The sequence below is a fragment of the Galeopterus variegatus genome, unplaced genomic scaffold (genome assembly GCF_000696425.1).
Source record: "Galeopterus variegatus unplaced genomic scaffold, G_variegatus-3.0.2 Scaffold5030, whole genome shotgun sequence".
In the NCBI taxonomy this organism is placed as follows: Eukaryota; Metazoa; Chordata; class Mammalia; order Dermoptera; family Cynocephalidae; genus Galeopterus; species Galeopterus variegatus.
In genome coordinates this window covers 123,492-150,760 of record NW_007731141.1, presented here as the reverse complement: position 1 = coordinate 150,760, position 27,269 = coordinate 123,492, and the positions used below count along the sequence as shown (strand labels likewise).

Genomic DNA, 27,269 nt, shown 5'->3' with positions numbered 1-27,269 from the left:
ATTATATCCCCCCAAACCTCATTGAAGCTTGAGTTGTGTCCCCCAAGTTTTATGTATTAGGAACTTAGCCCCCATGGTGACTGTAAAGAGGGTGGGAAATCCTATTATGGTAATTGTAAGGTGGGGCCTTGAAGAGGTGATTGGGTTGTAAGACCATGTAGTAGTGAATGGATTAAAAATGGTGGTCAGGGGAGTGGTTCTGAGGGCTTTAAAAGAAGAGAGTCTGTCTTCCTCTCTCTCTCTCTACTCTCTCTGCTTCCACCACTTTGCAATGTGAGCCCCCTGGGTCACTGTCAGCACCACCAGATGGACTTTGGATTTCCCAGCCTCACATACTGTAAACAATAAATGTCATTTTTCATTATAAATCACCCAGTCTCAGGTATTCTGTTATAGTAACACAAAAACAGACAGGGCCCTTCATGGAGTCTCATCTTAACTTCGTTAAATCACTTCCCCTATAAGAAAAGATGCTCTATAAGTAAGGTAAAATGAACATGGGATCTAGAGACATGTGTTTAAGTATAAGTTCTACTAGTATAGCTGTGCGGCCAAAGGCAATCACTTATTCTCTCAGTTTCCTCATCTGTAAAATGAAAATAAGACAACACCAAATTGTTCTATATGTTGCATATGTTAAAAGTGTTTCATACACTTAAAAGATCGATGCCAACATTACCTGCTCCCCTTGGATTTTTCTTGTTAAAGAAAATCACTTCATCTATCCATACTCTAAATCCTACCCGCTTCCATCACTGTTTAATGTTACACCTCTCTTGCTAGCTTACTAACCCTTTTTTAAGAGCCCTTTCCTTTTGCTCTCAAAGATGTTTCTGACTTCTCCATCTTCAAATAAAAAATAAAAACAAAAAGCAAAAAGACCCTTTCCTTGATTTGCTTCTTATAGATAATATTTAACCACACTGCTTCCTTTCTCAACCAACACTACAACTGCTTGAGTTTGCTCTTCTAGATAATGACTTCTTCAACAAGGCTCTACAATCTAGCTTCTACTCCCATTTCACTGACAAACAGTCCTCTGAAAAGTTTCCAGTGAACTACTTCTTGCTATGTCCAATGGTCTAATCTTCAGTCTTTCTCTTCCTTGACCTTTATCTGGTATTAATATTGCTCCAGAGGCTTTCTTTCTTTGTCTTCTGTGTGACACCATACTATCCTACTTCCCCTCCTGCCTCTGTGTGCCGTTATAGGAACCTCCATTCCTGTCTCCTTTTTTTTCCCCCCTCTCCCTTGCATGAGTGCCGCCAAAGTTATGTATCTAGCTTTTGATATTCAGAGCTTCAACTGTTTTCTCTATCCTGGAATTCTCATTTGCACTCCAGACCTGGACTGCCATCTGCCCACAGGACATCCTCTGATACAATACCTGAGAGTCCAACCTTCAATTCCAACTCAACACATTGAAATCTCCCCTAATCATTTTATCCCCAAACAATCTCCTTTCAAATATTTCTTGATTCTAACATGCAAAGTCAGAAATGTGATGTATCGCTCATGACTTTCAGCCCGTAAACCCAAAATGATGAGAAGCCTTGTCTTTCTTTCAAAGTATCATCCCTTAACTCTCATTGCAACCAATCATTTTTGTCTAAATACCTCACACTTGCTTTACTACAAGAAAAACCTTCAATTTTCCCTCCTATCTTCTATAATCTATTTTTTCCACTTCTAGACTTATCTTCATAAAATATAACTTTAATCACATCTTTATTATTTTAATTATCTAAAACCTGAGATGGCTTCCTGTTACCAATCTAGGCCAATCACTATACGATCATTATACAATCAAGATCAGGGATTGGCAAACTTTTTCTATAAAGCGCCACATAGTAAATATTTTAGGCTCTATGGGCCATACAGTCTCCAGCCAATCACTATACGATCATTATACAATCAAGATCAGGGATTGGCAAACTTTTTCTATAAAGGGCCACATAGTAAATATTTTAGGCTCTAGGGGCCATACAGTCTCCGTCACACCTACTCAACTCTACCACTATAGTGAGAAAGCAACCATAAATAAACATATAAACAAATGCGCATGACTGTTCCAATAAAACTTTTTTGCAAAAACAGATGGCTGGCCAGGTTTGGCCCATGGGCCAGTTTGCCAACCCCTAATCTAGGTCCACCCCACATATTCAATTTTATTTTCCACCATAGGTTTCTCCCTGTCATTAATTCTACAAACATTTATTAAGCATCTGCTATATAAAGGCATGTCCTAGTGGCTGGAAATAATAGCAGAAGAGTTAGTCTCTAGACTTATGGAACTTTCAGTCTAGTAAGGAAGAAAAACATTAGACAAGTAATTTTAAAAGTGCTGAATGTCGGGGCCAGCCCGGTGGCACACTGGAGAGTGCGCCGCTTGGGAGCACGGCGGCGCTCCCGCCGAGGGTTCAGATCCCATGTGGAGACCGGTTCCCGCTCACTGGCTGAGTGCGGTGCGGGCGCAACACCGAGGGTTGCGATCCCGTTGCCGGTCCCCAGTACGGGCGCGACATTGAGGGTTGCGATCCCGTTACCGGTCAGTAAAAAAGACAAAAAGGAAAAAAAAAGTGCTGAATGTTATCAAAGGAGAAGGTCTTATAGGTGTATGCAGCAGGAAGCACTAACTTAGTTCAGGAGGTCAGGGAAGGCAATGTTAATCATGAGTTAGGAAAAAGTGGAAGAGAGCACAGAGTTTTCCTGGCAGAGGTGATAACATTTGTAAAGGCACTAAGTCCAGAGACTCAGTACTAGGAAGCTACTGCAGAGTCTAGGCTAGAAATGTATGTGGTTTAGATTAGAGAAGCAGCAATGAGGGAGACAAAAAAAGGAGAAAGTCAAGAGATTTGGGAGGTAGAGTCAACAGGACATGGTGACAGAGCACATATGAAGGGAAAAAGGAAACTGAAAGGCAACTCCTAGGTTTTTGGCTGGAGTGGTGCACTCCCTTCACTGAGCTGGAAAGTCTGAAAAGAGATTACATAGGCACACTGTTACCTCTATGACTTCAGTTCATCTCATTTCCCCCAATATACATACCCAACCCTCCTGCCATATTTGCTATATATCCTTCTTACAGCCTTCCATGGCCTCTGTAGTCCTTACTAATCTTTTCATACTCTGAATTTATATCAACTTTTAATTCTCGTCACATAGTTCAATCCTTAAACTGTTCTCTCTAGTAGTAATGAGCATACTGGTTTTGCCTTTCGAACAATATTACAAGCTGTGTGCAAGAAGAAATTATGTTTTATACTTCATTCAATTGTTTCTTGTGTCCATCATAGTGTAGAGAACACAGTAGGTGCCCAATCATACTTGTTCTCTAACTAATAAATATATACATATATGAAGATAGGTAAACCACTAATACAGACATATGTTTATACGTACATATAAACCATTAATTATTTGTCAGTCAAAAGAGATGAAACTGAGAAATAAACCACAAAAGGTTATGAAGCTGAGGGTGATCAATTTTTTTCCACGTTAACCATTAAAGCCTTAAATAAAAATGAAACAAGTCACTCTCTCACCAAAGACTTAAGATAGTAAGATAGATTTCTTTGACACAATATTAAATTACTGGTGAATCAGAAAAAAAAATTTATGATGAAAGACTTTATAACAGAACTAGCATTATATTGGAATTTACCAATAGAAAATGAACAACATCTCCTCTGCAGAAGGCAAGCATGGGATTCACATAATTATGCACTGCCACAAAGTGCCACGCCAGCAATGGAACGCTGGAAGGATCCATCTAAGTGAGGAGAAGGGGGAAAAAAGTCATTACAGTTAACAGACAGAAGGACAAAAAGAAAACTCTGATTAAAAACAGCATTTGATTAGTGTTCCTTGATAAAACTTTTCCCAGTTTCTCATAAAAATTCCAACAAAGCAAGGACTCACAAGGAAGGCTCATGAAGGAATTTCCTGAGTTGATGGTAATGTTCTGTATCTTGATAGGGGTTTGGGTTACAAAAAAGTACAGGTATAAATATTTGTCAAAGTTTAGCAAATGTACATTCAAGATTTGTGCATTTCATTGTATGTAAATTTTACACCAAAGGAAAAATCAAAACAAATATTAAATACTAACTAATGATATGCATACTGAATATTCAGGGAAAATAGTAATGATTTCTGCAATTTACTTTGAAATATATATTTAAAAAAATAGTTTGATGGTGAATAAACAGATAGATAAATAGATATGAAATAAATAAAGTACAGTAAAATGTTAATGGTAGAATTTAGATGGTTGGTATTCAAGTGTTCAATGTAAAATTGTTTCGGCTTCCCTATTTGAAAATGTTCCTAATAAAATGCTGGAAAAAATAGCAATAAAAACCCACAAAAAGATGCAAACACAAACCACCATGATAAAAACCTTCATTATCCAATAAAGCTAACCTAAGAACCATTAATGGCAATCTAAGTCAGTTTCGCCATCTGAAAGGACAGACCTGCTTCCCCTGGGTCCCTGAGATACTCAGGGTACCAACAAGAAAACAAGAGAGATCTCCCTCTGTATAGGGGCTGCTTTCTGAACTAGCCAGAGTTCTGTACCGTTATTCTCCATCACATCATGTTAATGTACAAGTATACACAACTTGTATCACAACTCTTTAAAAACAAACAAGCAGAAAAGAAAGGGAAAACTGGAGTATGAAAAATACATTCTGGGAAGTATCATCCCCCAAAGTAAAATATCAGAGGCAGAAGCCAAGGAAAGCATATGTAGTAGCAATTTATATTGGATATTACAGTGGGGTGAACTCCATCAGTAGTTCAGTGTCAAAGCAGCAGAGAGTGAGCATAATCCTGTCTCAGAGCAGCAGTCAAGCAAAAACAAATGTCTTTCAAACACTGAAATTGCAGCTGGGACTCAATACATCAACTTAACCTCCAGCTTTAAATACAATAAGGTAATTTTACTGCACTCAAAAGGGCAGTGAATGAGGCTAGGAAAATACATGCACGAAATTAGGTATGACTACAAAGTGCCAGGACAACAATACATAGAGACTGTCAAATTGAGGCTAAAAGCAAAAGCCAATTATACGCTATTTATGACAGAAAAAGTTAAAGCAGTAAAGGTAAAAAAAAGTACAAGATCTCATGATCCCCAGGACACTGTTCCAGTCACCAGTTTATGCTACTTTGGTCACCTTACAGTAAGTCCAGACAATTATCTTTGGACCACTGATTTCCATTCTATCTAGTTTTCTGACAATCTCACAGAATTCGCCCCTTACAAGCCATTTCCCCCAACCTCCTGACATTTTGCCAATAAAAGGGAGAGGGTTACTCACCCTTCCATAGGGAAAAGTCATCCACACTTTCAAAGATGGTTTCAATCCAATGACCAATATCTTTAGGAGAAAAATATATTTTCAATATTTACCTTGTCATTTTCAAATTTTTGGTATTCAAAGCCTCTAAAAATTATGAGTTTCATTTTCTAAATACACCTACCTTTGTTAAGGATGCCATGGCCAATAATGAAAACTGTGTGATGGGATGATCTTTCAACTCAGGCTTAGAATGCAGAGGCTCAATACAACAAACTTCACCTTTGGAACCACTGAAAAGACATCTAGATTCACATGTTCTCACTCCCATCACTCTCCTGAAATGTAACCAAAAAATTCAGAAGCAATTTAGCAATGATCCAAGGCACTATCATCTCTATCTTGGCCCACTACAATAGCCTCCTCATTCCTACTTTTGCTCCCAACAAAACAAACCACACAACAACCGCATGATCTTCTTACTATACATGTCAGATCTATCACTCTTCTGCTAAAAAATACTCCAGTGGCTTGCCAGTGTAAGTAAAATAAAATCCAAACTCTTTACCCATGTCTTAAAAGGTCTTTTATGATCTGGCTCCTACCTTCACTCCTTTCCCACTACTATTGTTCCTAACAAAGTCATGTTCCAGCCAAACCTGCCTTCTTTCCTCTGCTCCAGCAGACCAAGTCTGTGCCCCCCTCAAGGCCTTTATTTTTGAATGTTCTTCTGCCTGGAACATTTCCTCCAGATTTTTGCATTTGTTGACTGGCTCATCATTCAAGTCTTTTTTTCAAATATCACCTTCCAAAAGAGGTAGTCCTGAATTATCCTCAAGTGCAATCCAGCACACTGACCTATCTTATTTTCTTCATAGCATTCATACCTATCTGAAGTTATTCATGTGTTGGTTTGTCATCTGTCTCACCACTCTCAACCTCACTTGAGTGTATGTTTTAATTGAGTAGAAGGAACCTTGCCTGTTCACAGCTGTAACTCTGGCATCTAGATAAATGCCTACACATAGGAGATACCCAATAGCTGAATTAATGAATAGTATTTTTTTCAGAAATTACTTTGTGCTCAGCATTGTTAGAAGCTATGATAAATATGAGAAACAAAGATAGTCTGATAACCCTGAAGAACTTATGGAAACATATAATACATTGAAATTATGCTTTATTTTTTTTAAACTCAGCTTTATAAATGTTCATCCATATATCTAGACAGTCTTTGCTCTTATTTAAAGAGTAAACAGGGCAATTCTAAGGCAATAAAAGCCTTTTTACACTTGGCCATTATGGTTATAATCAACTGGGTCTGAGCCCTAAAACAAACTTAGTGAGATACTCCAGAATAATGGTTCCTAAAGCTGACAGTACGTAAGAATCCCTTGGAGAGTAGAAGCCTTGAACTCAGAACTACTGAGATAAAATATTGGTGGGCTAAGCCTGGAACTCCATATATACTAACAACCTGCCCAGGCAACTGTACTACACAGCCATAACCTATTTTCAATCTCATAAGCTTTCTCGACCTCTTCAAGTTTGACTTCAAATCATTAAACCAGAGCTAATCTTTTCATTTGTCAACAAATGTCCATTAGTCTCTTACTTAAATGTCAATTCAAAAACAGAGCCTCCACTGTCGTTGCAAATTGCAAGAGTTGGATCATCTGTAAACTAAAGAGAGAAGAAATTTATTTTCTTATAGATTTTTAAGCAACCAGTCAAGTGTTAAGAAGATAAGGGGAGAAAATTATAAAATTTCGAAAATCCACAACATATACATTTAATACCATTGGAAATAAACTAGATTCATCTCATCACTCCAAATATACAAATTTACCCTTATTTAGAACAATAATAACTCAATATCTTTAAAAAAAAACTGAGGCTTTCAAAAAGCAAAACCACCTTTCATCAAGATAAAAGAAAAATACAAACTATAATTGATAAAAACCCTAAAGCTTCCTACTTCGGTTCTTACATTAACTTTTTCTAACTTGCTATTAAACAAACAGGATCCCTTGGATACATTTGCAGTTGACAAGTTTTCAAGAATAAAGATACAATAAAAGATACTTTGTATCTTGGGAAATGAACTTGTCTGAATGTTTTCTCAATAACTGAAGAGCTAATCTACTATATCTAAAACATTTTAACTTTTTATAGAACTCATCCTAGAATGGGTTACCTCGTTGATCTTTGTCCACAGAGTATACTTCAGTTATTATTACCTAACCTGGAAAACTCAAAATAATAAATAAAGGTCACAATGACACTGTCCTAAGGTCATATGCAATATGGTAAATATAGTAGGACACAAAATGGAATAACTTAATTTGTATCATTTACAGTGACTAGCCTCCCTAAGACCAGAGGTTGGTGAGCCATTCTAAATGGCGTGCCTTCATGCTCTCAATCAGGGATGGTTGAGGTACAGAAGCCTCTGCAAAATTATTCTTCCTCCACCCCACACACAGGCTTAGTAAAGAAGTCCCACACCTTTGCTCTCACGGCCTAGATGAGCGGTTGCCAAAGTGGGAAAGCATATACCCTAGGGATTTGCATGAGATGGTTCATTGGAGTGAAGGAAAAACAATAGAATTCATACTTCTGTTTATTTTCTGATTCTTGTATATGTGCTTTTATAATATACTTTAAAATTAGTACAGTAGTACATTTATATAATTTGTACACACACACACACACACACACACACACACGCACACGCACACATAAAGGATGCAAGCCCTAATTGTTATTGATGGGATGTAGCCTTAAGTTTGGAGAACAATGAATAAGAGTATTGAAGTACAAGTGGCTTTTGTCAATCCAAGACTTCAAAAGTACTCAGTCATACCTATCGCTTCCTCTCAAGTCAGTGTCTGCACCCACCACCTTCATCACCATTCCCAAGCAACACGATGGTTCCTACTACGCTTCTAACCTTAGCTGCATTCTCCTCTTTTCTCTCTGATTTTATCTCCTCTGTTTCTTACTGTTTCTCCCAATAACTTTGTTTTTTTCTGCAAAAGGATTGGCCTTTTATAAATACCACCATTTCAATAATTTATTAAGCAGCTACTATGGGTAAAACACAAAAATAAATGACAGATTCTGATTTCAGATATCTTAATCTATTAAGAGAAATAAGACACACGCACTCACACACAAACAACTATCACATTTTAGATAGAAGTTGGCACATGCCACATGAAAAGAGGTCAAGATAAATTACCATAATGTTCTGAAAGAGGAGAAATTCTCTCTACTTTTACTAATCTATTAAGAGAAATAAGACACACGCACTCACACACAAACAACTATCACATTTTAGATATAAGTTGGCACATGCCACATGAAAAGAGGTCAAGATAAATTACCATAATGTTCTGAAAGAGGAGAAATTCTCTCTACTTTTATTTGTCTTGGTTGTTTTCATTGTCACTGAATGCTTTAATAGGCTTTGTCACAAAAGACCTTTTTGTAACTAGCCTAGATACTGACATATAAACTCCAGATGCTTGCAGACTTTCAAAACATATGTATAAAAGAGCTTTGAGCAGCTAAGCAACAAAATGTGTACATAATTAAAATCTAGAAGATCTGATTTTAGACTTCCCTAGTTATATTCCTTTACCTTTTATGCTTCTGAACATGGGCTTGACAGCATGCAAGAACCAACGTTCACATTATATTTATACCTAAGTCAGTTTGTTTTTTTTTCAGGCCTGTAAGGAGAAAGACAAGACTAGGATCTTAATGCTTTCCCTTTAGAGGCCTGAAAGAAAATAAACCAACAGATTCATTTCTAAACATAATCCAAACCCCAATTCTTTCACAGTTTGAACCTCAGGCGACTCCCAACAAAAGGTGATAGAGCAATAAAATCACCTCAGCAATAAAATCTTGGGGAACTAAACAACGGTAAAAAGACCTTTTAAAAACTCCATGAGTTTTCAGCAGGATGTTGCCTGTCTTTGCTGCCAGCCTGTAGTCTAGGATCACATCAATTTACCCTTTGCTGCTATGAGGGTACTTTTAAAAGTTCGTGGAAAAATAGAAGTAAAAGATAACATGAATCTTTCCATGAACTTTTTGAAGTACCCTTGTATATCTATTAGACTTCAATACTACATGAAGCGAATATTTCCATACTAGCCCATCTCTGGTTTTAACTTGGGAAAATATCTTGTTAGGCTAGTCAAATAAAAGACAGTTCAATGTCGAGGATTCCGTTTATAAGGTAATGTTCAGCTCCATGTTAAATATATTTTTTGGACATCTTTACTTTAAATTTACTTTAAAATACACACAAAGGCATAATAATAAAAATTATTAGGAAAAGAAAACAAAGCTATTACCTTGATATGCAATATTGCTGTTCCTGGAGGATGAGCATCTGTTATTGATCTTAGAAGTTTTCCACTAGCCAAATCCCACATGGTGATCTATAAGACAACTAAGCACTTTAAAAACAAATTTATTGCTCTTTTTTGGACTTAAGTATACTGCGTTCTGGCTGAAATAATCTATTCCTGATCTATAAACATTGCAGGCAAAGAACTATAAAGTTAAAACATACCTAAAGTTTGCAGATCAATTAAAGCCTGGAGCCTTTATTCCAACTTCGTCTATCCCTCACCCTGCCCAATCTACTTTTCCCTTTAGATTTTAAACGTTGTTCTTATACTGAGAAGTAAAAGAAATTTCTCTATGAAGTCAATCTGTTTAGCACTGGTAAAAATTAGGAAAGGCTTACTGCCAATCCAGCTAGTGATATATAAATCAAAAGATAGGAAAAACCATAACCTATCATCAGTTTCAGAAGTGGAAAGAAAGAAATGCCAAAATACTTATTCAGAAACCCAGTAATAAGAACACAGAAAGCAGAATATAGTGTATCTAAAGAGCAGCCATAATTATTTACACTACCATAAGGAAGTACATTTTATATAACACCCTGGTTGGTATATAAAGCTATTTACTCAATTAGGCACATGAATTAGGATATTAAAATAGACTCTGACCCAGTCAATAACAATTATTTTAAAATGTGAACAAGACAAAAGTCAGACTGAGCAATTTCAGGTTATCTCTACAGACATATCACTTCATAATATATATTTTGGTCTTCAAAATATTGATCTAAAAATATTAGTTTTTAAGAATAGATTTTAACATTGTTTTATGAATAAAATAAAGTTCATATCTTACCTGTCCTTTAGCAAAGCCACAAAGAAGTCTTGAGCAGTCATTGTTAATACTGAGGGCAGAGATGGCACCATACTGACCTCCAACACTAGTGCTACCCAGACAGAGTCGCAAAGCTTGATTCTGATCTAAAGAAAGTGGTTTGTAAAGTTAAGTGAAAGAAATGGAAGAGAGTGAAAAAATATATATAGAACAGACAAGTTTTCAAAGACTTGGGAGGTGACAAGAATCAAAAGAAGTGGATGATGAAGTTACATTTATTTTTAAATGTATTTATGAAGCACCTACTAGATGCTGGGCATTGAATTAGACACTAAGAATACAGAAGAAAACAAGATCTACAAGGAAACGTAATACAAAACTTCCTAATGATGACTCAAAAAAAGCCCATAAGAAATCTATATCTCCTTAAACAAACCAACTATATCTCATTGTCTCATCTTAGAATTGTATTTCTTGCTATTTTAAAGATGCAAGGTTACAAGAAATACCATCTTCTTTTAAATTGCCTTAAAACTTCAAAAATCAAAATGTGTTAATTTAGAATTTGGCTTAAGTTTACATTTATATCACCAATGAAGAAAAGGTTTATTAAGCAAATTAACAGTGCAAATAAAATTACAGGGTAAACAGTTAAACCACTCCAGAAAATTATTTCAGGCATCAATACTTGATATGCTAAATGCAAATAATTCAAATCTCTACTAGATCAAGTTCTTTAAGGGTAAGTAGCTTGCCTTAATCACCTCTGATTTCTCCAGGACTCACTCAAACATTTATTAAATTTTATTATCTAATTATAAAAGAAATTCCTTTAGGGCTTTTCCTAGGCAATGCTTATTTTGTATGGAGTCCATTACTTTACCCACTTGGAAACAATAAAATAAAAAATTTAAATGTAAGAAGGCATGCCTACAAAATTTAACTGTTTAGAAAAAAACAAAAACAAAACCGCCATACTTCCACAACCTGAAGGTCTCTCAACTCCCCCAGCACTTGTTTGTGCCTCCCTTCACTACCTACGTGCTAGCTTTTAGATATGTCTCACCTCCCCTATTAGACCATGACTTCTCTGAAAGCTAAGATCATGAGTGAATTAACACTCCCCGAGTACCTAGGTTGGTGCCTTGCACTAAGAAAGCACTCGGCAATCATCTAAATAGCTTTTACATTTGCAAATTTTCCTTCTATTAGAGTAAATCTAGTTATCAGAAAGAGCCTAAAGACATTCATTCTCAGGTCTAGAGAATAATACAAAGTCCTTTTGCCCATGCGAAGTGAATACTGTAAGAGTATTTTTCTGTATTCTTAAAACTGGCTCAAGTAGCAATCTCCCCTCCCCACAAAGGAGTTCTGAAACAATTAATGGCTGTATTGTATCTGACACACAGAAAATACTTGATTTTTTAAAAAAACATTTTGGATTTTAGCCTTCCAAGGTGAACATTCATAAAGGAACAAAATTCATAAATATTCAAGGTCTAAAATATTTTAAAAGTCATTACCTTTATTCACATCTAAAGTTATATGATTAAAGATTTTTTTCCATACGTCTAGACTGGACTCCCCCCTAGTTTTTCTTCCCTCCCTCAATTTAATCCAAAATATTAAAAATTCCCTTTATTCTATAATTTACATGACTCTAAATATGACATCACATTTGATTTTGCTCTACTAAAACTGCCCACCTAAAATAGTGTTTTCCAGGATCTTTATTTTGCCAAGGCCACCTTATACAGTTAGCAGATTAATGACATACCTTAATTTACAAGTTGTCATGATATGACAGTTGGACAATAGTATTCCATATATACCACTACTTTCATGTGTATAGGCAACAGATGGACTGAAAGTTAGAAGACAAAGATAGAGGCTAGTAGGACATCTCATACCAGCCTCACAAAGACGCCCCTCAAGTCTGGGCTGCCTTCTTTCCAGGCATAGAGTAGTGTCTAAATAGCATACTACTGAGAGCCTTTGTAGTCCCTGCTTCATAGAGTTCTCATCTGATTTAACAAAGTTCATACATGAAATTAGACAATTTAAGTATTCTTATAAGACATAGTAAGTATGAGCAGAAGAACTGAGAATTATGATCAAATAGAGAATAAGAGTGCCATTAAGAAAGAGGAAATAGGAAAAAGAAAAGAGTGGCAATGGAAGAAATGAGGGGGGAAAAAGGACACACCTAACTTCTCAATTAAAAACCCAAACATTACTGTGTTTTCCTGATTGTGGCTCCCACACACTAAAAACTACCTAAAACAAGGAACTAAATTACCAACCTCAGTCATTCCCGAAATGTGTGTTAAATTTACAACCCACAGGTCTGTGTTAATGAAAACATTCTCAATTTTTTTCCTTGGTGTTTACAATGTATTTGTTATCTTTATAATGTCCTTTATAAGGTAGCATGGCTGTGAATCTAAATACCTGGATTTTAATCCCACCCCTACTGTTAGAGAGTTATAGGCATTGCAACTACACCTACTGCTAGAGAGTTACAGGCATTGCGACTTCATGTCTTGTGAATTTTAGAAGTGTTACTTAATTTTACTTAACTTCCCTATCTTCATCTATAAAATGTAGAAAATACCCATTACCGCATTGTGTTGCTAAGAGGAATAAATTAGTAAGTAAGATAATGCACAAAGAAAACAATTCAATGTCCCTTGAATATTATTAGGTTCCTATCATAAACTAATTTATAGATTACATTCACACATACATTTTTTATTTTTTTAAAAAAGCAGCAGATGCTGAGAGAGGTGATGGACAGTATTAAATTAGTAAGTAAGATAATGCACAAAGAAAACAATTCAATGTCCCTTGAATATTATTAGGGTCCTATCATAAACTAATTTATAGATTACATTCACACATACATTTTTTATTTTTTTAAAAAAGCAGCAGATGCTGAGAGAGGTGATGGACAGTATATAAAATGTAATCTACTCTGACTCTACAAAGATTTTTATCAATTTTCATTGCTGTCTTTATACATTCTACTTTTATGGTAACATATTAACAAACTTGCTATTATATAATTTAGACTAAATTCTGAAAAGGTAGAATCTCTGTGGAAAGAAGAAAGTACAGTCTTACTGGAGAAGTTTCTCCTGCAAGAGCGACTAAACTTTCTGTAGTCCAGATAACTCTGGACAATTCTGGGAAAAGGTATTTGGCTAAAATAAATATAAAACTTTTTTAAAACACTTAAGTTCTACAGTTACATGAGAAGAACAAAAAGACCTAGACAGCAGGAAGGTGAAAACCAGAGCTCTCTCCAGGCTGCTCTTGGTCTCATTATTAAAGGGAAAAATTCTATTCTCCCCCTACTCTCTGAAGTCTCTTTTGTCTACTGTTGGGGAAAAGGTATTCAATTAATAGTACATCTAATTTCATTTACAAAGTAACATAAAATTACATTTGCTGGCATCGTCAATTGAGTATTTAAAAAAATTGGATTGGGTCCTTATGCAGCAGGTAAGCCTGGGCAAGAAATATAAAATGAGTATTACTTTTCCAATAAACTTCACAGAGTTGACATAGAGCTTAAATAACAAAATGACGATGAAAAATTTGAAAACTATCAAATGGTACAAAGTCAAGGGATTACTATTAATGGCAATAGTATAATATAGCTTACCAATTAATAAGGAGAACTTGAAGTCCAGACATCAACAAAAAGCACATCTGACACTGTAATGAATTACACCTATTTCTTTTATTAGTGTATCTTTCAAAGTATACTTTGTTTAGGGTAGATCTCCTCATCATATTCTAGGCTTAAAAGTAATATGCTGAATAGCAAAGAAAAGCCACAAATAATGTATAAAATTTATAATTACCCTAAAATCTAAATTTGAACATACTGCAAGAATTTCTGCTCTTTTCATATACTGAAATTAACCTGATCCTCTATTTGTTCACCCCTAATTTGTTTTAATTAGTTACCAAAGACCATCAAAGAAGAACATACGTACATCCTAGAAGGAATCAAATTTAATTGTGAGTGTAGAACTCTACTTTTATCTGCCAGTATTCACTATTCTTCAGCACTACTCTTTTCTTATCCTTTATTCACACTAAAATATTCTTCAAGACTAAGGGAGAAGAAGAAAGGCATTCTTATTAGAAAACATTTTCCGCCAATGATCATAAAACAGGAGAGACACTTTTACCTGACCTCCATCTAACCAACTCACAGAATTTCAGTTCTCTTTCCCTCTGTAAGGCTCACTGACTGAAGATGAGGGCACACTGACTCCCCATAGGCCATCTTCTAGAATGCTGATGTTTGCTAAGAGTTAGTTATGGTCATTCTCAAACCTGTATATGGCATTGTAATGTTACTATACTTCAAAAACTTACTTAAACAGTACATAAACTGATGAAATAGAGTGGAAAAGAAAGAGCTATTGTTTTTATGAACACTAAACAGATGCTTTAGAAAAACCTGGTAAAGATGAGCTGCTTTACAAAACTGTCATGAAATAAGGTGTTGATAAGATAAAAGTAAAAGACTGAAGAAAAGTTTTTTTAAAATTTAGAATTTTGCACTCCTCAACTGAATGAATCACAAGTGCCTAAGCTTTTATTTCATTTTTTAAAAATTAAAATTACAAATTTTACATGACCCATTATTGATGAAGTTTATGTCAAAAAAGAATGCTGCAGACCTCCAAGTGGCAGATATAAACTCAAAGAAAAGGCTTTGGACTATATCAAAAGATTACAGTAAAAATGAAAATTTATACATTTTCAGTTAAAATAAAACACTGAAATAATGAATAATATGCATATATTTAGATTTTCACAATTCCTTGCTTCAACCTATTTTTCAATTAGCTGGGTTTTTGTTTTTGTTTTTTTAATAAACATTTCATAAGAGGGTATCAACTGTAACTGATAGCATTCTTTTCTAAAATTAAAAAGGTCAAAAGAAAAAGAACCAATCATGCAAACCAAAATTACTATACCTTTTCCTTTTGAATCCATGAAGAAAAGATCAAAGGAGAGAGAAAAGCAAGAAATCAGTTCAAAAGTTCAGGGAAAAGGCAGGTAAAATTTCAAGAGTGTAAGTGACAAGCTTTATCTGTGGGAATGATACTAAATTTAATTAACTGATGTCTCTAGCATTTATGATTATATGCAGGTATTTGTTACAGAAAGCCAAGAATCTTGGAATAAGGAAACATCTTTTTATAGGATAAGAACCAAGATACACAAAAAAAGGGCATACACCATTTCTTATATATTTTTATTCCATAAGAATAGGCAACGTATATTAACCTTTAAAAAGCCTACAATGATTACTATTTTAAGACCCAAGAATCTATTTCAAAGAGAATTTAGTGGTACTTAAATATTTAAGTATAGTTCTTTCTGCTACACTTTCTCCTATGATCAACAAATATGTTTAAAGGAGATCAGATCTAACCCAGACCTCTAATCTAGACACTTCATGGTACTATTACTCTGCCATTTGTTACTGGGCTTTCAAGCATTTTTTTTTTTTTTTTTTTCTTTAAAAGATGACCTGTAAGGGGATCTTAACCCTTGGCTTGGTGTTGTCAGCACCACACCCAGCCAGTGAGCTAACCGTCCATCCCTATATAGGATCTGAACCCGTGGCCTTGGTGTTATCAGCACCGCACACTCCCGAGTGAGCCACGGGCCGGCCCTTTTCAAGCATATTTTGATCCATTTGTTAAAATGCATTGTCCAAACACCTGATTCCTATAAACAATAATGAATAAAATTTATTAACTGCACTATTAAAACCCAAAGCACAACCAGAATACTACAATTTTCACAAAATGTTCACTTTGGCATACTTTTCTTCTCTATGAGACTGTAATTAAAGAAAGCTAACAGGGTTTAAAAAATCAGGAAGTAGGCCCAGGGTAATTAAGGAGACAGTATCAAAAGACACTGTACTCTTCTCCTCTGCTAGTTTTGTTTTAAAGTATTCATTTTAATTTGTTTGCAGTAAGCTCTACATGGGTTTGATTATAAGTAGTTACATATTCATATAACCTCTTGATAAGGAAAGGATTTTGAAGCAGACAGAGTTGAGGAAAAGTGAGTACTGGTAAGTGGAAACAAAAAATCAGCATGCAGTCTTCTGGCAGATAAACACATGCATTATAGTCTATCCTCATTCACCTTAGTTCTATTCTTTTCTTTGTGTTTTAGAATTTGCCTCCTTTTCTCTCAGGACAGGAGGACTGATTGGAATAGTGGAAATGCACTGATATAAGACTCAGTATTTCTTGATTCTGAACTTAGCTCTGTGTGTGTCACTCAACCTCTCTGGTCCTCAATCACCTCATATGTAAAATAAGGGGACTGAACAAAGACCTTGTAAGTTCATTTCCCAAAATTCTATCAATCTACAAGTTATGCCCCTATAGGAAAATAAGCATTCTTACATCTGACAGTAGATATGATGTGATATGATAGCTTAAAACTTTTCTAGAGAACAATTAGACAAAACATACCAAAAGTCTTTAATGTTCATATCCTGACCCAAGCAATTCCACTTTTAGAAATTTGTCCTAAGGAATTTATCACATGCACAAAGATGTAGTAGCAAAGATGCTCATCACACTACTGTTTAGAAACAACCTAAATGTCTTATAGTAGGAAATAGTTAAGTAAATTATGATAAATCAATTTTAAAATATTGCTATGTAGCCATTAAAAATGATGTTGCAAACAAGTATATAATTGCAAAAAAAGATGTTCATTACAGTGAAAAGCAGGTTACAAATTAATATGATCTCATTTAGAGATGTATACATACATATACACATGTACAGGAAAAAGACTAGAAGATTATACAGAAATGTTAAGAATTATTCTTGGATGGCAGAATTTGGTATTTTTCATCTTCAACTTTTGTCCATCTATATTTTCTAAGTTTTCTACCATAAATATACATCAAATATGAAGTAAGAAAAAAAGCGTTACTTAAAGAATCAATTCTAAAGTTCCTTCAACAGAATTATATTTTTGTTTCTATTCTTCTGGCCCCCAAACAGTAAACCCTATTATTTAAGTCAATCATCTTTGAAAAAACTTGGGGTTACAATTACATGTTAAATAATGCTTTTAATTAGGAAGCAAATTGTTCAAAAATAGCAGAAAATAACTAGTTATTCACTCATATGGTAAATGAAGATACAAGACCCCACAGATATCAAACACGGTTCTGCTACTGAAGTATTCTCAAGTAATCCTCACAAAATATTCTGTAGATTCCTTACTAAATACAGTATCATCGGGTATTCCATTTAAGAGAGATGCAAAAGACCTAAGATCCAGAACACTGAAGATGGCAGAAAAATATTATCTAATTATTTTTAAATTAAAAAAAACAGAACAAAATAGTCTGCTCAGATATTGAAACAAAAGCAAAGAAGGATTAATAAAACTGGTTATTTACTCTCAGGTAGAAAAAATGAGAAAATACAGCTAGTATACAAATAAAACTACTTAAATGCTCTCCTTAACCAAGAAAACAATGTGATTACGTGCTAAAATTTTTTCAGTTTAGAGGGATTTACAATAGAAATGAAAAACAGCTTATAGTCAGTAAGTTACTGAAAATTACTGAGAAAGCCTGGGGAATCTCTTTCCCTAAAGATCTTTTAGAATAACCGTTACTGGAATATTATTTAGAATCAAAAATCACCACCACGACCAACTGGAGGCAGACAAGATGATAACCCAAGGTTCCTTTCAACTTTATTCTTTTTGTCTAGGTCTGCAGAGAGTCAATAGATATCATAGCTTATAAATTCATAAAGAAGAAAATAAACTTAAAACGAGCAGCAAAAAGAAGCCTTGAGACAAGCAATTTTTAACTATAAAAATATTGACTGCTACTTTTCAAATTTTTCTGGTTTAAAAAAATAAAGTACACTATGCGAACTGTTATTAAAGGACATTATAAAACCCAAAGGATACTTAATATTTAAAAGTAGTAAAATACTTAGAAAATTTACCAAATATTAAAGCCAATCCATGAGATGTACCCACTGCTATCAGACTGGACACTGCCTGAAAACAAAAGGGAAAATTACACTTTAAGATATTACTACATCGAGGATCTTGAAATAATCTGATTTGAATTTATTGGCTGCCTTCTAGATACCAGATGACATACTAACTATCATAAGGAGAATTTCATCTAGGAGGCAAAACAGGAAATGAAACTCAGGACATTTTATTTCCTAGAATTCCTCTAAATCTACTCTAAAGGTAACACTATCAAAATATCATATGTTCAACATTATAGGCAAAAATATGCCACTTAGCTTCCTTTAAAACAAATTTTTTAAAAAAATCAAGAGTCCAGGCAAAGTAAGTGGCACTTACGCTACCCAACCAAGAGCCTCCTATGAGGTGTGGGGAAGGATGAAAACACGCACTTTATCCACAGGAGCCAAAAGGCACCAGAAATGTTAAAAACTCAGCCCATTTCATCACCAAATGACTAACTATTAAGAAAGCTACAAGGGCCAACCCGTGGCTCATTTGGGAGAGTGTGGTGCTGATAACAACAAGGCCACGGGTTCAGATCCCTATATAGGGATGGCTGCTCGGCTCACTTCGGAGAGCGTGGTGCTAACACCACCAAGTCAAGCATTAAGATACCCTTACTGGTCATCTTTTTAAAAAGTAAAAAAAAAAAGACAGCTGAAGGAAGACGAGAAAAAGAGCACTAGTGTGCTTTCAATATCCCCCAGTTCTCTACAATCACCCCACAGATTTGCTATTTTGCCGGTTTGGCAATGGAGTCCAAAGCTATTAAATGTACTATTTATCACAAAGTGATTTTTACCAAATGCTGTTTTCCACTCCCTATAACAGAAGGGAGGCCAAATCACAGAAGGCACAAATTTACTTGGACAGGGTGGTACCACGTACAAATAAACCTGTAAAAGGCGAATCATTACGCTATTATTTGCTTCTCAAACAAAAGCCTAAAGAGTAACAATAAATTAGAAAAAAAGAAAACATTCAACATGGATAAATTTTAAACCGATTATGGTACAAAAGGACTTATGAATTTATTGCCATAATAATTTATATAGTAACTAAGAATATTATAAAAATAAATCTAAGAAAATCCAATAAAATTAAGAGCTTACCTTTAAAATGTTAAAGTATACTTACAATTGCTGTAGGCAAGCCAGCATCTACTTTGTCCTAAACAAAATTTTTTTAAAAAGTAGTTGAAAAAATAATCTCATCTTAAAACAGAAAATGATATAAGGTTCTCTCTTTACATATACTTTGATCCAAATCAGTTCAGACAAGAGGTGGAACCTTTATTTTTGCCCCCAACTAAGGGAAATTATAAAAGCTGTATATATCAAAAAATAAAAAGAGCATGAGAGTAGATCACTTTATTTTACTGACTGTAACAGATACTTCAGAAAGGGTCCTGATGATAAATGGAAATGGAAATGAAAAAGAGAGAGGAAAGAGGTTTCATTTTCTATAAAGCAAATAAACTATAAGTACTATGGGCTCAAAGTGGTAGAAACACACAAAGATCTGAAAACAGGGAAATGTGCTAAAGATATTCTCTCTCTGAGTAGAAGCTTTCTATCTAGCAGATTACCCAATAAGCCCTAAATAAATCCTCGGCAGAATATATTAAGTTAGTTCTCAAGCATAAGAAAGTAAGACACTAGGGCCGGCCTGTGGCTCACTCGGTAGAGTGCGGTGCTGATAACACCAAGGCCATGGGTTTGGATCCTATGTAGGGATGGCCGGTTTGCTCACTGGCTGAGCGTGGTGCTGACAACACCAAGCGAAGGGTTGAGATCCCCTTACCAGTCATCTTTTAAAAAAAAAAAAGAAAGTAAGACACTAAGTGCTAGCTAGTTCCAGCTCCTTATCAGTAACTATATGACCTTGGGAAAGTCACCTAGCTTTTTTGGATATTAGTCTCTTCATCTGTTCAAAGAAATAGCAAATACTGCCCTATTTACCTCAATGAGTTGTCCTCAGGATCAAATTAAATGTAAAGAATGATGTAAAAGTAAGAGTATCTATTTCATGCTTATATAAATAATAATAACAGCTTGCAGTGATATAGCACTGTAGTAGCAAAGAGCTTTCACATACATATGTTACACTATTTGATTCTCAAACCTGGAAAGGACAGAACAGGCAGTAATATTCTGGTTTTTCAGATTAAGAAAACAGAAGTTCCAAAGATCTTAACTGACTTGCCCAAGGTTACTCAGTAAGTGGTAGTACTATGCCTGTCTCAGACTCAGGGCTTCCGGTTCCCAGGCAGACTCTTTATATTACTTCTACACCTTCTTTTCTGTGTCTGTCCCTGTCAATGGGGTCAATTAGTTATTATAACCTCTCAGAAGGCAGAGTCTATTTAATCTACTTTATAGAGCTTCCCAAGAACTAATTTAAACTTACTCTGGTGCATGGTAACATAAGAACAATTACCAGGTCTGCTCATATACCCAACTTTGTGTATATATGTATGTGTGTAAAACATGTCTAACATAATGCTCAACAATTAAGAAGCATGCAATAAATATTTGAAATGTGATTGCTTTGTGTCTGGGACAGGAAAACCGAGGAATGAGCAGATGAAGAACATAAATTATATTCAAAATGAAACCCAAATATTGAAATCAGAAGTCACCTGACTTCAAAAGCTAAAAAAGCACAAATATGGAAAGCATTTTAGAGACCACAGAATTTTAGTACTGGTATTGCAATATGTTAGGGTGGTCATTCCCAAAAGCCAGAGTGCATTAGAATCACCTGGGATGCTGTTAAAATACATCTAGACTGCTAAGGATTCCAATTCAGTAGGTCAGGGGTAATTCCAAGGAATCTGCATTTTAATAAGCACCCCAGGAGATTCTTATGCATTGGACACATTTTGAAAAAACACTGCACTAATATCTTAAGGTTGATCATAAAAATGATAAAGCTCCTTAAAAAGTTAATTGGAATTAATTTTAAATATAGTCACATGTTATATTAAGTTGAGAAGGTTTTCAAAATTACACAGTGAGGTTCACAACTCCCAAAATTTCATATTTCCTAAGTGTTTTCCATGCATGGACTCCAAAGCTGTGATGATCAAGGCCCTAAGCCATTCTAATAACATCACTATCCACATGGCTGAAGGCATTATTGAACAACTATTCAGGAGAAATACCCGAAAATATAACCAGCTTTACATGTTAATAAACCAACCATCATAGAAAAGCATACAATTTAAATTGAGCTAGTAATCCAAAATTAGAAAGGCATCATATGATGACTGTCACAGGAAAAGCAGTTTTCATTTTAACATACCAAAGGCGCTCAGCCATAGCAATGAAATAAGAACAGAATGAAAACACTCTGGGATTTATTAGAATTTTCCCCTCCTTTTCAAGAGGGAGGAGAAAGCCTTTTAAATAACAGATTTATCTAATCATCGTTCAGTGTCTGAGTTTTAGTTCAGTCTCCATTATTCAAAATATTTTTAAAACTGCACAGGTGGGTCAAATGACTGTTCTGGTTCATCTTGATTTTGAAAGGAATGAATTTCATCACCTACATAAGGATTAAATTCAGAAAACGTCATGGAAATGTAATCCTCAACAGGTGGTTCCCATTCTAGCAAATATGAGTTATTTTCCACCTAAAAGAGGAAGGACAATTGCCTGGGTTTCCTCCATTGCTTGACCATCTCTGTGTTTAAATTGATTTCATGATATACGAGCTGGGTCAGAACATGCCAACTGCCTATAATAAACACTTTTTTTTTAGTATCTGCAATAAGAGTTTCCCTAATAAACCTGAAAATTGCAATGCAACTGTGATGTCATGATGCCACTCCTGTATCAATCTTCCACCCTTTTGAAAAATCAAAACTTTTATTTCTTGTCCAAATCAGATATGCAAAATACCAATTAAAGTCCATGAAAAGAACATAAAAACATATCCAAGTTCCAGGGATGTGAATCTGTCACTATCATTATAATTATTATATTCAGGATCTATATATGGAATTCAGAATACTAAAATTGAAAAGACTACATAAAACTATGGGCTTTGAGGTCAAAGAAAAAGTTTGATCAGTGTCTACTGACTTGATGGACTATTAAATTTTTTTTACATTTTAATCCAGTGCTCTAAACCATTTTCAAAAAAGGCCACAGATATTCTGTTCCAGCCATTATACACTAGCCACATTCACCAATGCCAACTCCATTTCACAACAAAGAGGCACTAGACTTGGAACCAGAAACAATTTTGAGTAATTCCTCTGCTACCTCCTAACTGAATGATGTAAGACAAGTTAATATCACCTCTCTGAGATTATCTTTCTCGTTTGTAAAATAGGATATGGCTTTACCTATTTTAAAAGTTGTAAGAATAAATGAAATAAGGTATATGAAGAGACTTGTGAATTATAAGAAAAAATCATTCAGTCGTAAAAGATTCTGATTGATCATTTCTCCATATAAAAAGACTAAAAAAACAAGCACTCTATCCAACCAAATACATAAGATGGCAACTAAAGTGAAAAGGAATTTAAAGGCAAATAATGTTTATTTAAGGTTTGCTGCCATATTTCATTTGCACACCCAAGACTCTGAGCAGACCTTTATTTTCATGGCTGCACTAATTTGTATGTCAAGATGTATAGCCATGTCTATGAGTCAAAAACAATCACACAAAAACCATGAAAGCCAGATTCTATTTTTCTTAAGCCTCAGGCCAAAAGAAGTGCCGTGCTTTGTTTTATGCTCATGCCTATTTCATTATACCATTGCATGTTATAAAGCTGGGGGAAAAGAACAAAATACTTACAGCTGCAGACACTATCTGGGCAGAAATTCCCTTCAAAAGTGAATGTCGCATAACTGATCCATGGAGTGAAAAAGAATCAGGCAATTTCTTCTTCCTAAAAAAAAAAAGGAAATGCTTAAAAACAGAGAAAAAAATTGAAAGGCAAGGTCCCAATGTTTTGAAAGAGGAAAACACATAAAAATAAGAAGAGCAGAAAACAACACTGAATGTAATTTGTTAGCTCCATTTTAATAAGATATAAAGAATCTAACAGTCCCACATTAAAATATTGTACTAAACCCACCTTCAATCTCAGAGAGGCACAAGCAGGGAAATGAATAAAATCACTATTCCTTTTTCAAACTGTTCCTTACTTCTTTAAGTAATATAGCAATAGGCTCTACTGTTTTCCATAAGTTGCCTACAGAGCACTCCTCCTGCCCTACATGTCTACATTACCTCCACTTGCCTTCTTGTACTTGCCCACCTTTCTTGCCCTCTTCCTGTCTATGACTACCCTCTCAGTCTTTAACCAACCACCTTCTCAAATTCCCCACTATTACTCACTCTCTGCTGCTCTTACTAATGGCTCTCGTTACTTACTCTACTCATCATCATACAAAAAGTAATTTTTAAACTTTTACCAAACATTAGTGAGCATCTATTCTGAACGACTAAAAGTATGCTCTACAGATTCAAAAATAAGCAAGTCGCAGCTACTGTCAAGGCTCTCACAGTCTAGCTGGAGGGACTGATAAGTGACTCTTAGAAGATAAATGTTAGACTAGAAATATGTAAATATAAATGAAGAAGAGTTCAATCCTGTTTATTTGGGGGATATCAGGGGTAGCTATAAAAAAGAGAAGATGTCGGATTTGGCCTTGATGGATAACTAAGAACCTGTCAGGCAAAAAGCACAAGCAGAAATATGAAGATGTAAAGATGCACAGTATGTCTTGGGAATAGTGAATACACGAAAGGCATGAAATGGAAAGACTGGAGTGGGATATGTTTTGATAGTGATATCAAAACTGCAGTTAGTGATATGTTTTGAATGTTTGTCCCCTCCAAAACTCATGTTGAAGCTTAATCCCCAATATGGTATTTGAAAGGTGGGGCCTCTTAAGGTGATTGTGTCATGAGGGCTATGTCCTTATGAATGGATTAATCCATTCATGGATTAATGGGTAATGGATTAACGGGTTATCATGAGAGAAGACTGGCTTTATAAGGAGAGAAGAATGCACATTAGCACACACTCAGCTTTTGTGCCATGTGATATCCTGCGCCACCTTGGAACTCTGCAGAGTACCAACAGGAAGAATGCCCTCACCAGATGTGCTCCCTCAACCTTGGCCTTCCCAGCCTCCAAAACTTTAAGAAATAAACTCTGTTTCTTTATAAATTACCCAGTTTCAGGTATTTTGTTACATGCAATAGAAAATGAACTAAGTATGCTTAGAGATTAGGACAAAATGGTAAGCAGGGTCCAGACTGATGCCATGCAAAAGAATTTTGACATTATTATGTAGGCAACAAGATAACACCATATTTTTCAAGCAAGTAGTGACCAGATCATCAAAACATTTTAAGTTATCGATTTGTAGGACACAGTGATGAACAGGTTAACATATCCAACAATACCCCTACCCCACAGGAGATGAAAACCTAAAGAAGACAGCAATGATACAGGCCAAATTTAAAAAGAAGAAAAACACAGATAACTTTATTAATATGAAAGTTACACATGAATTCAATAAAGTATTTATATTATGCTTCCTTCATTTCTTTCCTTTTCATGTTCTCTCCAAGAATTTGGAAGGTAAAAAGCATCCAAAACCGAAGTTATTTAAGGTTAGAAGTCCTTTTCCCAAATCTTTAATCATCTTTGTGATTCTCCTCTGAACCCACTTCAAGGGAACAAAGGAATGCTAGAGCTGACCCTGGAGGGTGGGGGACAGGGAAGTGCAGAAAACAGAAGGGTAGTGAGGTAAACCAAACTGCACATTTCCACCACAGACACTGTGCTGGTTTGCTTTGTGCTGCCTCCAAGGGGTCTACTGTTTCCAAATATCCCTGGCTATTATTATGGCTTCCTACTGGGGGTTCAGAAGACAGCGGTCCAGGCACCCACCTTTTTATCTTCTCTCTCAACAATGCCAAAATCCTCAGGATCTAATAAGCACATTATTTCCAAACAAATGGACTTCTACTTCCCATGAAGTGCTTCAACAGACTGTATTATACTATAAAGAGATATTTACATTTTAAATCATCAGATAGTTCAACCATATGCAAGTGTGACTTACATGAATACTTACTTTTTTAAGTTGGTCCTGTCACCACTATCTGAGCTAGCCACAGATGATGTATCATAGGAGTGAGAATCAATAGTATCAATGTTTAACAACGTAGGATCTTCGAGAACAAAAGACTCATCTTCATCATCAGTCTAAATTGGAAAAAGACAGATCAATAAATTCAAAATTCCAAATACTCCTTGAGACAAGTCAGAGAGACATTAATGGGTTTCTCCAAAGCACTCAGGTGCTTTCCACTTTTCACCTCTATTCGATGCATTCTTATCAACCAGGCAGGAATAGTACAGAATTACCAGAATTCAATTTCAGCTCTAGATAGATATCTCTCTCTACGAAGAGTTCACTCCAAAAACTTCTTTCTTATAGCAGGAAAGAGCAGGAGCAGTTATACAGATTATTATTAGCTGCAGAATATTTCTTAAAATTCAAACTTAAAAGTACAGATGGTTTATTAGTCAACTAATAGCCAAGGGCTAATTAGAAGAAAACAAATACTGTAAATAGTCTATGTGAGAAATATGGAAGGGAGAGAGAAGGCCATTCTGGGTAGGAAACAGCATGTAGAGACACAGTGATTTCATAATCTGGATTTTGTCCATGGAAAAGTAGTCCAAGATGGTTGGAGCACATAAGTAGAAATCAAAGATGACCCTAGAAAGATAAACTAGGACTCAAATTATAAAAAATTATAAATTATAAAATATAAAAAGCCTTATATTCCATTAAGGTAGGTGTCCAGCACTGTACCTCTAGTGCCTAGCACAATGTCTTACACATAATCAGTACTCGTTTACTTAATGAATTAGTATACTATATACGGTAGGCAGTGGAAAGGCAACTGAGATTTTTATGAAGTGGAGAGACATGATGGGAACCACGTTTTAGAAAGATAAATACAGGCTGGCCAGGTGGCGCACTCAGTTGAGTGCGGCGCTTGGAAGCACGGTGGCGCTCCCGCTGAGGGTTCGGATCCCATATAGAGACCGGTCCGCTCACTGGTTGAGCGTGGTGCAGGCGCGACACCGAGGGTTGCAATCCCATTGCCGGTCGCAGTACGGGCGCGACACCAAGGGTTGCAATCCCATTACCAGTCACGAAAAAAGACAAAAAGGAAAAAAAAAAGAAAGATAAATAGGGCAGTATGAAGAATGAATGGACAACCAAGTTGCATAGTCTACAAACAAGTCTTTGAAAATAGGTGAATTTCTAGCTTTTCATCATCCTGGAAGTTGATTTCTGTCTTTGCATGGAATGAAGAAGCAAGTTTGCTGTATATTTGTTGCCAACACTGGGTTTTTCTTTGTTTATTTCTCTGCTTAATTTTAAAGAGACAATGCAGTTAGTTTTGGGGGAAGGGAGGCTTATCTTAAAAAAGGAGCATTCAATATTTGGAAGAGCAGAAGGTTAAGTAATTTCTTATGTATAGTTAGACTAAAACAGTACTTCAGTACGACTTATAAATATTTTTTCATCACTGAAGGGATTTTTCTTATCACTAAATTGTATTTGGCAATTATTGCAAGTAGCCTGCAAATGGGGCCATGATACTGTGTTTTTAGCCACCGGGGGGGGGGGGGGG

At 35.4% G+C, this 27,269-nt stretch overlaps 1 protein-coding gene across 1 annotated transcript in view; it reads right to left on the bottom strand.

The window, feature by feature from the left end:
- Nucleotides 1-27,269, bottom strand: part of LOC103604201 (vacuolar protein sorting-associated protein 8 homolog) — a gene marked incomplete at its 3' end in the record, with an annotated part of 47,336 nt that overhangs the window by 13,489 nt on the left and 6,578 nt on the right. The window contains exons 3-13 of the mRNA XM_008588779.1: nucleotides 25,691-25,821; nucleotides 23,391-23,484; nucleotides 19,716-19,748; nucleotides 18,542-18,596; nucleotides 15,509-15,514; nucleotides 10,530-10,654; nucleotides 9,677-9,763; nucleotides 6,922-6,989; nucleotides 5,491-5,644; nucleotides 5,328-5,387; nucleotides 3,665-3,772 (exon numbers count right to left, since the gene is read on the bottom strand). Of these exons, the coding sequence (XP_008587001.1) occupies nucleotides 3,665-3,772; nucleotides 5,328-5,387; nucleotides 5,491-5,644; nucleotides 6,922-6,989; nucleotides 9,677-9,763; nucleotides 10,530-10,654; nucleotides 15,509-15,514; nucleotides 18,542-18,596; nucleotides 19,716-19,748; nucleotides 23,391-23,484; nucleotides 25,691-25,821 (921 nt within the window). The remainder of the gene's footprint in view (nucleotides 1-3,664; nucleotides 3,773-5,327; nucleotides 5,388-5,490; nucleotides 5,645-6,921; nucleotides 6,990-9,676; nucleotides 9,764-10,529; nucleotides 10,655-15,508; nucleotides 15,515-18,541; nucleotides 18,597-19,715; nucleotides 19,749-23,390; nucleotides 23,485-25,690; nucleotides 25,822-27,269) is intronic.